The 13,774-nt window shown below is 34.8% G+C and overlaps 1 protein-coding gene across 1 annotated transcript in view; it reads right to left on the bottom strand.

Moving 5' to 3' along the window:
- LOC132757385 (uncharacterized) overlaps window positions 1-13,774 on the bottom strand; it is a 119,857-nt gene that overhangs the window by 31,342 nt on the left and 74,741 nt on the right. Inside the window, exon 11 of the mRNA XM_060748654.1 lies at window positions 10,282-10,401. Within this exon, the coding sequence (XP_060604637.1) occupies window positions 10,282-10,401 (120 nt within the window). The remainder of the gene's footprint in view (window positions 1-10,281; window positions 10,402-13,774) is intronic.

The raw sequence follows: 13,774 nt of genomic DNA, 5'->3' as shown, positions 1-13,774 counted from the left end.
TGTGAATGACATATCGTCTTATTATTGTAACTATTTTTGCCAAGTATTTTTAAAATTCCTTGAACTATGAAGAAGTTATAAATCAGACACAAAAATTATATACCCTTTACTTTGTTAATCTTTGACCTTTAAGTGTGACTTTGGAGGTTAGCACTTATGTGTTCTGTCTGACATATTGTCTTATTACTGTGATTATTTGTGCAAAGTATTTTTAAAATCCCTTGATCTATTAAAGAGTAATTGGACTGGACAGCAAAATACACCCTTTAACAAACTATGTTAATCTTTGACCTTTAAGTGTGACCTTGACCTTTGAGGTAGGGACACAGGTATTACGCATATCATCTTATTATTGTGACTATTAGTGCCAAGTATTTCTAAAATCCCTTGATCTATGAGGAAGTTATGGAAAGGACACAAGATATACCATATTATAGACTCTGTTAACCTTTGACGTCTATAAATGTGACATTGACCTTGGAAGTAAGGGTGCAGGTGTTGTAATTGATATAATGTCTTATTATTGTGTCTATTTGTGCCAAGTTATTTCAAAATCACTTGAACTATGAAGAAGTTCTAGACCAGACACAAAATATACATTATAACAGACTATGTTAATTTTTTACCTCTAAGTGTGACTTTGACCTTGGAGGTAGGGATGCAGGAGTTTAGCATGACACATCGTCTTATTATAATGACTATTTGTGCCAAGTATTTTTAAAAATTCTTTGTTCTATGACAAATTATGGACCAAACAAAAAATATACCCTATAACAGACTATGTTAATCTTTGACCTCAAAGTGTGACCTTGACCTTGAAGGTAGATGTTGCGCATGACACATCGCCTAATTATTGTGAACAATTGTGGCAAGTATTTACAAAATTCCTTCAAAGATAAGAAAGTTATGGACCAGACATGACATATACCCTCAAATAGACAATGTTGACCTTGAATAGTACTTAAAGTGCGACCTTGACCCTGGAGGTAGGGGTCTGTTTGTTGCGCATGACACATTGTCTTATTATTACAAACATTAAATTTAAAGTAATTTAATATTCCTTTGATCAATGACAAAGTTATGTACCGGACAAGAAAGTGTGACAGATGGACGGACGGAGCCTATTTTGATAGTAGGTCTTCGATTTTTTGGATTTGAAGTTATCATGACTTTTTTAAGGGCATTATGATATTTCTCCCTGAGATTTTTGCACTTCTACTCCATGAGATCTATCTACCTACATAGTTTCATATTGAAAACTTTCATTGTTCTAAAATTATGTCCTGGACAAAATTCAAAGTGTAAAAATAGCAAAGGGCATTAACTGCAAAATTAGGGTAGTGAGGGACAGGGTTACGATTCTTCTGCACTGCACTTCTACTTTGACAGAAAAGTGATCCTTATACTTATAATGCTGCTATGTCAAAAATTTATCACCTTATATAAAAACTCCCATAGTATTACATTTTATTGATACAGGTTGCCATGTGAAACATGGTGAAATAAGAGAAAATGTTGTTTAATAACTTGATATTTTAATGCTATAAATATGTGGTCTGACAGTTATTTTTTGGTTTGGCTCCATTAAAGACCCTTTCATTTAAGACAGTATTCAAATTGTTGCCCTTGGATGACGTCATTTGGGGATACAGAAGACATATTGCCGATATGACTAAGCACAAATAAATAGAGTGATAGATCTCTTGTAAGATTGGCAGATTGAAATTGCTAAAATTTTGTGTAATTGAATAAGATATTGCATAAAAAGGATGGTCAAATGAATAATCAAAGGGCTGCAAGCTCTGTGGTATTTTCTGATCTTTGCAATCTAAATCTGTATGTATTTTCCTGTAAAAGTTATTGTTATATACTACAATTCATCTTACAGGGCACCGAGATGCAGCGACTGCGTTTAGATTTTTACTATAACAGTTTAAGTTTGAAACATGACTAGAGATGCATCAAAAAACATTTATGTTCATTTTTTATGACAGCCACACTTTATCCTTGCATATCGTGGCTACTTTCTTAAAAAGACACTTAAAAAATAGGTGCCTTGACTGGGATTTGAATCCCAGACCTCTCACACCCTAAACGAGCGCGTACCCCTGCATCACGGAGAGGTTATACGATAAAAGGCTGAATAAAATCATATAATACTTAATTTAGAATTTCCATTTCGGGTTTGCAATCCTTATTAATATTGATTTCAAGGTATTTTGTTTACGATAAACCTGTTGTTTAACACTGATGTAAATAGTTTAGCGAAAATCTTCTCGCCAAAACAGTCCGACATGTATATATTCCACTACTCGACAGTCAGATTTATTTGTGTACTACGCTCTGCAGTATACGGACATCGACATCGTTAAAAATAGCATTCATTGAGGAAAATGGTATTCATCCGCGTAATTTGTGATTCTGCATTTATTGACATTTCTATAAGCCAACGCTTCTTTTAAACTTTGAATGCGTTGTAATTTGTTGGATACAAGTAACAAAATATAAATATTTCTTTCTTTTACATCGCTAGTTTTAAGCTGTTTTGATAACTACTTGTTGTTAGGTTTGTCGTGAAAATTCTGTGTCAGAGATTGAATGATAGCATTGAATTTCCTGATCTGTGATCAGAAAATACAACAAAAGGGCCATGATGGCCCTAGATCGCTCACCTGACCCATCAAACTCAACTAAACAATTACCTAGACAAGCATTCTGACCAAATCTCACGACAGGTGAGTCACAAATGTGACCACTACAGTGTTAACAAGGATTATCCATATTTGAGCAATGTGACCTAGTTTTTTACCCAGGTGACCCATATTCAAACTTGACCTAAAAATCATCAAAACAAATTTTCAGACAAATTTCCAGGGTATTTGGATCAAAACAGTAGCAACTAGAATGTTAACAAGATTTTTCTATTTTTAGCTCCGGTGACCTAGTTTCACATGCAATTTCGAACTCATCCGATCAATTACCTAGACAAGCATCCTGACCAAGTTTGATGATAATTGAGTCGAAAATGTGACCACTAAAATGTTAACAAGGTTTTTCCATATTTGGGCGGTGTGACCTAGTTTTTCATACAAGATGACCCATGTTCGAACTTGACTTAGAAATCATCAAAACAAACTTTCAGACCAATTTACAGGCTATTTGGATCAAAACAGTAGCCACTAGAGTGTTAACAAGATTTTTCTATTTTAGCTCCTGTGACCTAGTTTTTTATCCGAGACGATCAATGTTCGAACTCATTCGAGCTATCACCTAGACAAACATCCTGACCAAGTTTGATGGTGATTGAGGCAAAATTGTGACCTCTAGAGTGTTAACAAGGTTTTTCTATTTTAAGCTCTTGTGACCTAGTTTTTCATCCGAGATGACCCATGTTCGAACCCATCCGAGCTATCAACTAGATAAGCATCTTGACCAAGTTTGATTATGATTGAGGCAAAAATGTGACCGCTGGAGAGTTAACAATGTGTTTTTATTTTTTAGCTCCGGTGACTTAGTTTTTCATCTGAGATGACCCATGTTCGTACTCATACAAGCTATCACCTAGAAAAGCATCCTGACCAAGTTTGATGATGATTGAGGCAAAAATGTGACCGCTAGAGTGTTAACAAAGCTTTTCTATTTTTAGCTCCGGTGACCTTTTTTTCAATCGAGATGACCCATGTTCGAACTCATCCGAGCTATCACTTAGACAAGCATCCTGACCAAGTTTGATGATGATTTAGGCAAAATGTGACCGCTAGTGTGTTAACAAGGTTTTTCTTTTTTTTTTAGCTCAGATGACCTAGTTTTTCATCCAGGATTACCCATGTTCAATCTCATCCAAGCTATCACCTAGACAAGCATCTTTACCAAGTTTGATGATGATTGATGCAAAAATGTGACCGCTAGAGTGTAAACAATGTTTTTCTATTTTTAGCTCCAGTGACCTACTTTTTCATCCGAGATGACCCATGTTCGAACTCATCCAAGCTATCACATAGACAAACATCCTGACCAAGTTTGTTGATGATTGAGGGAAAATTGTGACCTCTAGAGTGTTAACAAGGTTTTTCTATTTTTAGTTCTTGTGACCTAGTTTTTCATCCGAGATGACCCATGTTCGAACTCATTTGAGCTATCAACTATATAAGCATCCTGACCAAGTTTGATGATGATTGATGCAAAAATGTGACCTCTAGAGTGTTAACAAGGTTTTTCTATTTTTTAACCTCCTTTGACCTACTTTTTCATCCGAGATGACCAATGTTCGAACTCATCCGAACTATCACCTAGACAAGCATCCTGACCAAGTTTGATGGTGATTGATGATAAAATGTGACCGCTAGAGTGTTTACAAGGTTTTTCTTTTTTTAGCTCCGGTGACCTACTTTTTCATCCGAGATGACCCATATTCGATCTCATCCAAGCTATCAACTAGATAAGCATCCTGACCAAGTTTGATGATGATTGAGGCAAAAATGCGACCGCTAGAGTGTTAACAACAAAATGTGAACGGACGACGGACGTACGACGGACAATCATCGATCCTAAAAGCTCACCCTGAACATGTTCAGGTGAGCTAAAAATGTAAACTATAATATGGTTAACGATTTGTTTTAATATCCCCGTTTTTTATCAGGCAGTTAAATCGTACTTTAAACTTGCTTAAATACCACAGATGTAGATAGTATATTTATGACTCTGCTAATATACAATACCCAAGAGATGTTTTGAGTTTCAAAACTGTAAGTATTCTGTAGTTTCGAAAAACGGCTGCCTAATAATTAATTGCAAGATACTGGTTGCTTTATAATCATTTTGATTTAAGCATTACTACGACAAAGAAAAACAACAATATAAATCTATGTAATTAAAAAAAATGTTTCAACATAAAAAGTAAAATTTCTTTTGATCTTTTGAATGTAGTCATGACTGTATACTATTTGTGTCGGCAAAAAACCCAAATCTTAACAAATCGTACATCATGCAAATATATACAACTCAAAATTTGCTAAGGATCACCTTTATGACATTGCATATTTCAGTCCTATTATCATCATTTTAAAATCATATTTCCGCTAACGATACACCTGTACGGGGACCTCATAATCATGTACTTAATTACCCATTTGTCAGGCACACCTTGCACGATAAGCATTTTAACAAACTATGACAAATCGACAGGTTAGACGTCTTCTTAGTGAATATGAGATGAACAGGGGTATTGGAATGTTGAAGGCTGGCCGTTCACAAAGGCACGTTGCCCATGTCATTGGGGTATCCAAGAGCGTTATCTCCAGGATGTGGAACCGATTCAAAATGACTGGAAATGTCTTGCAGGGCCACACCAGCTGTTGGGAACGTTCAACAACTCAAGCCCAGGACAGATTTATTGTCTTTAGGGCCAGGCGCCAATAGTTCTTGAACGCTACGCCCTTACGTAACGAATTCCAGATTGCAACTTATTGATTGGACCCTGGTCCTCATCACTGATTAGTCAGCGTTTTGTGGACTTCACAGACAGACAGGCTAGGGTTTGGAGAAGTCAAAATGAACACTTAGCTCCAGCATGGGTTCAGTTATGGTGTGGGCGGGAATAAGTGCTCAGGGGAAAACGGACCTACACATTATTGAAAACGGTATCTTTACGACAGTAAGGTACGTCAATGAAATCTTAGCCGTCGATGTACGCACATACGATGGCGCAGTCGGCCCTGATTTCATTTTTATGGATGACAACGCCCATGTAAACAGAGCCCACGTCACAAACCGATATCTTGAGGAGGCCACTATAGTCTACATGGATTGGCCAGCAAGATCCCCAGATTTAAATCCCATTGAGCATGCTCCGGATATACTGCAGAACCCATTTCTTCATGCCACGTCCAACCAACAACAGTTCATGAGCTAAGACATTCATTCATAAAGGAATGGGCCCAGTTTCCTCACCAAAAGCTCCGCAGGCGGCTCATCAGCAGCATGCAATGGCGATGCCAGACCGTATTTAATGCATGCAGACACCATACTCAGTATTAAACACCCTAAGCCAACCATTTCCTGATTTGCAAGGTTTTTATTCCATTTTGATATCCAAAATGTTGATTTTCGTCCAGCACACTCTTTTTGCATCAGGCACACGTCAAGGATCACTTCCATTGTTATTATTTTCATACAAATCAATTCCTAACTAATTATATCAAATTCCTTTAATCAATTTTCACATTTATTACAAATACACAAAAGTAACACACTGTAGAAAAAGTGATCCTTAGCATTTTGAGTAGTAAATTAAAGCTGGTAAAGTGATATTTTCAACTTGATACTTTTAAAATTCATACTCTGCTTATCAAATATTTAAAAAAATCACTTAAAAAACAAGTTGTGAAACAGAAATTTGTTATTACCTGAATTATAATTTTACGTATTTTTGACTGTGCCAGTTGGTAGTCATTCTGGAGTATCGAATCAGTAAGGCATAACAAAGTCACTAGTATGATCTATAACCAAATTCGGACCATACATATTTTGACAACTAACAAAAGTGAAGTACAATGTAATCTGATGTAATGTGATAACTAAAAATTATGCACACTGGTGATTTATGATATCACAGCCAAATGCTGCTTGTACAGTCAACTATCATTATCTCGACATCGCTTTTCTCAATATTTCGTTTTCTCGATGAAATTTTGAAAGTCCCAATTTTCTTCAATCTTTATCTATATTTGAGATATTTGTTTATCATGATATTTTTATTTCGATATTTTCAGTATCTCGATGTAAAATTTCAGCCCCAACAGTATTTTCACACTATTATCCTTTGTTTATCTCGCCTTATAGTTTTTTGTCTGTTCCGTTCAGACGTGTAAAAAAACATGTAAAAAACAAACTAGACGATGATTGCCCAATAGTGCGTGAAATAAGTCGAGCTGTTTTTATAAAAGTTAATCTATTTAGCGCGTTGATTGACTTTTGTCCAATATGAATGAATTTTACATTCTTTATATATATTCGAACATTGTAACAATTCATTATGACTCTAAATGTAAATGAAATAGTGAAAGTATAGAAACGCTATCGTTGCAATATTGTTTCACAACATCCCCATCAAATCAATCAGCGGTCGGACAATCTGGAGAAAGAACCGATAAATAACCCGGGAGGATATCCGGACCAACCACCCAGAAAATACTGTTTTCACTATTATATTGGTGTATTACTGAGTAAACCTTACTATGTGTTTTTATCACAGACACCCGTATTTCCGCTGGTAAACATCCAATTATGTTCCTTTGTTAAGGTAGACCATGGGTAATGCATTACCTCCACTTTGAAGAGTATTCAAATAGGCTAGAATCGCTTGTAAACTACATTGAAATTGAGGGGCGTGGGTTCAAACCCCAGAAGGGGCAACTTTTTTTTTCTTTCTTTTTTTCTTTTTAACATTTTTTATGTATCTCTCTGATCCCTTATGGAAGAACAAAAGTTTGATTTTAATTATATAATTATTTTTGGTATTTTTTTGGTTAAATAATGCCAAAATTTATAACAAATATGATACCAGATATCTTCAAAGTTCGATAAAATAAAAACTACACGGTAAAAGTATTTTATATTTCGCATGATCAACTAATATACCTTTGAAAAAATTTAGGCAAAGTTTGAAAACAGACCCTCATTTCGATAAATTTTAGGGATATTTTGAATAAGGCATTTTAGATAGGGAAATGGTAAAATTAGTGTTAAAAGTGGGTGGGGTAGGGCTACATTTTTATACATTTTAAGAACATTTTGTTTAGAACCAAACATTTTGGTTGTGTAATGTGTTACTTGAATGTTATTATTTGTTTCTTTACAATGAGCAATAGAAAAACATTTTTTATAATGATGATATTACAGATTATTTACAGTTTCCTCATTTCTGAAAATAAGCCCTTCAAATGGCAAGGTCTTAGTTCAGAAATATATCCATAACTCATAAACCACACGGTAAATTTTATTTAAATTTTGCATACAGGTGACCTTGAAGACATATAACTGTCCTATGTTGTCAATTTTACAGTTCTTTATGGTGCCCATTACCCATGGTCTACCTTAAATATTGACTAGGCCTATGAAAACAAGACATGGGGATATCATAGTTTATTTGACATAAGGTATGCAGTGCACATGTCCTTTGTAAAAATCAGTTTCTGCCTTATTCAAACCCGAATATGTTTATCTCGACATTACATTATCTCGATATTTTTGGACGGTCCCGATGACTTCGAGATAACAATGTTGATATTTTACGGTCCAGTGGCGCTTATATATACAAATCTATTTATTTATGACATAAGTTACTGGGCAAAGGTCTTTATTTTTATAATCACAAAAATAGATTTGTAATATCAAAATTATCTTTTTATCGTCTGTTGCGAATCTAAAGTTATGAAAGTCATTGGCACATTGGCTTTCGTTCTTTCAGGAATATTCATCAAATTATATTCTTCACTGGTTCTTTGAAAGATTTTTTATACGCATTAATGAAAAAGAATCAGTATGTGTTGACCTATAACTCTATTAAAGCTTGAATAACAATCATTAACAAGCAATTTTCATAGTATTGCAAGCAATCCATAAGTCCCCTACCGGTTAGAACCCCATCCACATTCTGAAGGGCCGTTGGCCATTCACTAATGTTTCAATTTTGCTCTATTTGTTGGAAAAGTTCTTTAAAAGTGATCACAGGAAACAGTTATTATGAACAGACAGACAGACAGACAGACTGAAGGACACTCTAAAGTTAATATTTGAAACATCCCTGTTACCAAAACATAACATTTTAAAGCAAAATTCTTAAAGAGGAGAAAACTCTTGAATTAAAGATGCAATTTTATAAAAATTTTCAGCTCTTTTTGAGTAATCACAAATATTGTTTTATTTGCCATGTTTTTTAAGCCCAAGGCAACAAATATTTTTTCAAAATAGGAAAAAAAGATAAGACATGCATTATCTCCAGAACGCCATCTACCCATAGGTCAAGGTTCATAAGAAATTCTGGAAACAAAGTGATTCCTCGGAATATTTCCAGTTTGAGTTATCACTGGATTCAGTTTATGTGTAAAATTAGCCATATTTTCAGTCTATGTGTTGCCAATGCAACCAGAATTTTCAATATAGGAAGAAAAGAAAAAGACGTGCATAATCTCCAGACTGCCATCTACCCATATTACAAGTTTCATAAAAATATTTTTATTACTTTTTGCGTAAACACTGGATCCAGTTTATGAGTAAAATTTGCCCTATTTTCAGTCTATTTGTTGCCATAGCAACCAGAATCTTCAACATAGGAAGAAAAGAAAAAGACGTGCATAATCTCCAGACGGCAATCTACCCATATTTCAAGTTTCATAAAAATATATACAGTACTTTTTCGTTATCACTGGATCTAGTTTATGCGTAAAATTTGCCTTATTTTAAGCCTATTTGTTGCCATAGCAACCAGAATTTTCAACATAGGAAGAACAGAAAGAGACGTGCATAATCTCCATACTGCCATCTATCCATATATCAAGTTTCATAAAAATATTTTCAGTACTTTTCAAGTTATCGCGGTAACCAGTTTTGTGGACGGACGGACTGACTGACTGGCTGACACACAGACGGACGGACGGACAGACAGACGGAGGGTAAACCTAAAGTCCCCTCCGGTTAAACCGGTAGGGAACTTAAAAAAACATTGGTAATCTTATTTTCATGTTTGTCACAAATATGCCGGAATTGTTCAATGACAGAAAATAACACAGAAAACTAGAAAATGACCATTTAAATTTAAATTAGGCAATTTTTGTGTGTACATGGTGTATTGGTGTTTATAAAATATTCAAATTTGATTATATATAATATATTCATATTGAAATTTCGCTGTTTTACCCGTAGCAAGAATTAATCTCAATCTTTGATTTTGTATTTCTTTTTTATTGTCTTGATATTGAATTTATAATGTATGCATAAGTAAATTTTTTTATTGAACAATCAGTATTTACGCATTTATCTTTTCAATAAGCTTACCTTCTTAGCAGTCTGTGTAGAATAATCCCCCATTTACGTGACATCTGGTAAGGGAAGTAACTCTTCCCTGACTTTTATCGCTTAAATGAAAGGCTCTAAAGGGTTTGTCAGACAGACAGATTGAACGCGAGTTTGTATCAAATTCTTTAAAGTAAATATTAAAATTATCTTTTAAGACAAAAAGTTTTTCATAAAACTGTTCAGAAACAAATGTTTTAAATAACATACTTGTAATGCTTTAATGACATTTGTTTCAAATTCTTCAATAGTCCATTTAAACTCCTCCAAACACTTCTTGGACAATGCATATAGTTTTTTTGTTATTTCTTTATCAATCCAAACATTTGTCTGCAAAATAAATATATATAACTTGTTATAAATCGTTTCAATTACCTATGTGAGTCATTCAAAAGCATGCATACCTATTTAAAGCTACTGTCCAACATATTGCAGTAATCTCGTGAGAACCACAAATTTTAAATTTCTATGCATATTTAATTACTGTAAAAAACTAGAACTTCTACTGTCATGGCGTGAAACCCCCCGCATACCACTTTGTCAGAATCAACAGTGGCCATTTAGAGTCAACCTCCCTGCCAAATCTGAGGTTACTAAACCAGTGCATTGCTAAGTTATGTATTCTACATGCTTCAAATGTGAAAATGTTTAAATCTACTAATCAAGACCAATCTCAATACAAAATATGAAGACTGTAGGTCAAAGGAATCTTAAGTTATTGAGCAGAAAAGCTTTTTCAGTCAAGGCTCCCGTGACCATGACCTTTGACCAAGTGACCTCAATATCAATAGGGGTTATCTACTAATCATAGCTAACATCCGTGCCAATATGAAGACTGTGGGTCAAAGGAATCTTCAGTTATAAGCCGGACAAGCTTTCTTAATCTAGGGCCCTGTGACCTTGACCTCTGATTCGGTGACCTCATGATCAATAGAAGTCATCTAATAATCATGACTAAGCTCAAAGCCAATTATGAAGACTGTGGGTAAAAGGAATTTTAAGATATTGGGTGGACAAGCTTTCACTAGTCAAACTGCTGTGACATTGACCTTTGACCCATAGACATCAAATTCTATAGGGGTCATCTTATGGTCCTGGCCAACCTTTTTTGTCAAATATGAAGACTGTGGGTCAGAGGAATCTTTAGTTAGTGGGCAGACAAGCTTTTTAAAGTCAAGGCCCCTGTGACCTTGACCTTTGACCAGGTGACCCCAAAATCAATAGGGGTCATCTACTTATCATGACCAAGCTAAATACCAAATTATGAAGACTGTAGCTCAAAGGAATCTTTAGTTATTAGGCTAAAAAGGAAAAACTGACAAACGGCCGGACGGACGGACAAGCTGATCCCAGTATACCCCCTTCCAACTTCATTGTGTGGGGTTATAAAAATGTTGATGTTTTAAGGCCCGTTTTGTATGGGAGTGAAGCTTAAATGCACTCCTTTTGCTTTTTGCTTGAAATAAGGTTTGCTTTTTTATGGTAGTATTATTCTGTGCATAAAATTGATAAAATCAAAGTAGATAGTTCAATTTTCTTGTCATTTCAATAATTCTTTTCGTGACATTTCTTTTGTAATTTAATAAACAAGAGGGTCATGATGGCCCTAGATCGGTCACCTGGCTTATCAAATTCATCCAAACAATTACCTAGACAAGCATTCTGACCAAGTCTCATGACAGGTGAGTCAAAAATGTGACCACTACAGTGTTAACAAGGATTATCCATATTTGAGCAGTGCGACCTATTTTTTTACCAAGGTGACACATATTCAAACTTAACCTAGAAATCATCAAAACAAACTTTCAGACCAATTTCCAGGATACTTGGATCAAAACAGTAGCAACTAGAATGTTAACAAGATTTTTCTATTTTTAGCTCCGGTGACCTAGTTTCACATGCGATTTCAAACTCATCCAAGCAATTACCTAGACAAGCATCCTGACCAAGTTTGATGATAATTGAGTCGAAAATGTGACCACTAGAATGTTAACAAGGTTTTTTCCATATTTGGGCGGTGTGACCTAGTTTTTCATCCAAGATGACCCATGTTCGAACTCGACTTAGAAATCATCAAAACAAACGTTCAGACCAATAAACAGAATATTTTGGATCACAACAGTAGCCACTAGAGTGTTAACAAGGTTTTTCTATTTTTAGCTCCTGTGACCTAGTTTTTCATCCGAGATGACCCGTGTTCGATTTATTCCCAGCAATGACCTAGACAAGTTTCCTGGCCATGTTTGATGACAATTGAGTCAAAATTGTGACCACTAGAGTGTTAACAAGGTTTTTCTATTTTTAGCTCCTGTGACCTAGTTTTTCATCTGAGATGACCCATGTTCAAACTCATTCGAGCTATCACCTAGACAAGCACTTTGATCAAGTTTAATGGTGATCGATGCAAAAATGTGACCGCTAGAGTGTTAACAAGGTTTTTCTATTTTTAGCTCCGGTGACCTACTTTTTCATCCGAGATGACCCATGTTCGAACTCATTCGAGCTATCACCTAGACAAACATCCTGACCAAGTTTGATGATGATTGAGGCAAAAATGTGACCGCTAGAGTGTTAACAAGGTTTTTTTATTTTTAGCTTTTGTGACCTAGTTTCTTATCCGAGATGACCCATGTTCGAACTCATCCGAGCTATCAACTAGATAAGCATCCTGACAAAGTTTGATGATGATGGAGGCAAAAATGCGACCCCTAGAGTGTTAACAACTAAATGTGAACGGTCGACGGACGATGGACGACGGACGGACGACGGACAATCATCGATCCTACAAGCTCACCCTGATCATGCTCAGGTGAGCTAAAAAACAAAAAAATGATAATATAAAGAAATTGAAAAAAGCAAGTTTCTTGTCTTACTTTATATTTAAGACGTACACTAAATGGTAATTTTCTGTATCAGATTCGGTCATAATTCTGTTCAAATCTTTAATTAATACGATTTTAGTTTGTTCATGTAACTGGTAATCAAAAGAAAATGCAAAATCAATTCTTCATTTAAAACATGAAGATCAAATATCAAAATATCGATTAATTTGATAATGTTATAGTTCTATCAGGAGTCGTTTGTTTATTAATTACTGATAGCTCAAACTAAGTTTCTATTTTGTTGTATTCTCCAATATAAACTGATATTAAATTTTAATTTTCTACATACACAAGCCTAATTTACATTGTTGAACATATACAAATTAATAATTGTGAAGGTAAAAGAAATACATTTAGTGCCTACTTGCTTTTCAGAAAAGTTAGAGACATTGTTTTCGATAATTTTACAGTGAAATTATTAAAACAATTTCTTAGCACCAGAACTATATTTGAATTCGAGAAAAAAAAAATATTTTTCAACATGAAAATTGTGGTGTCACGCTATCTCATGAAGGAGAGCGCTTGCCATGCTCAACATAACCTTTACCACTGAAACATAAAATAAATAACCAATTTGATTGATTTGCATGTAAGATCAACTTTTCTCTCGAGCATGAGCAGTCATATTATAACTCATGACGGTGTCACTCGTTAAACTATTGCATTCAGTACTTACTTTTTGAAAAATATTTCGATATTACATGCAAAACAAACATACAGACTATATCATATAAATCTAAGGTATGTTTGTTTGATTTTACGGCTCATCAACACAGTTTCATACAGTACCGAAACAGAAAAGATGGTTTAGGCTTACTTCT

This window comes from Ruditapes philippinarum, unplaced genomic scaffold, assembly GCF_026571515.1.
Source record: "Ruditapes philippinarum isolate M1 unplaced genomic scaffold, ASM2657151v2 ctg302_1_1_1_1, whole genome shotgun sequence".
NCBI classification, from domain to species: Eukaryota; Metazoa; Mollusca; class Bivalvia; order Venerida; family Veneridae; genus Ruditapes; species Ruditapes philippinarum.
Note: the sequence above shows the minus strand (reverse complement) of the source record. Positions and strands in the feature narration are given on the sequence as shown.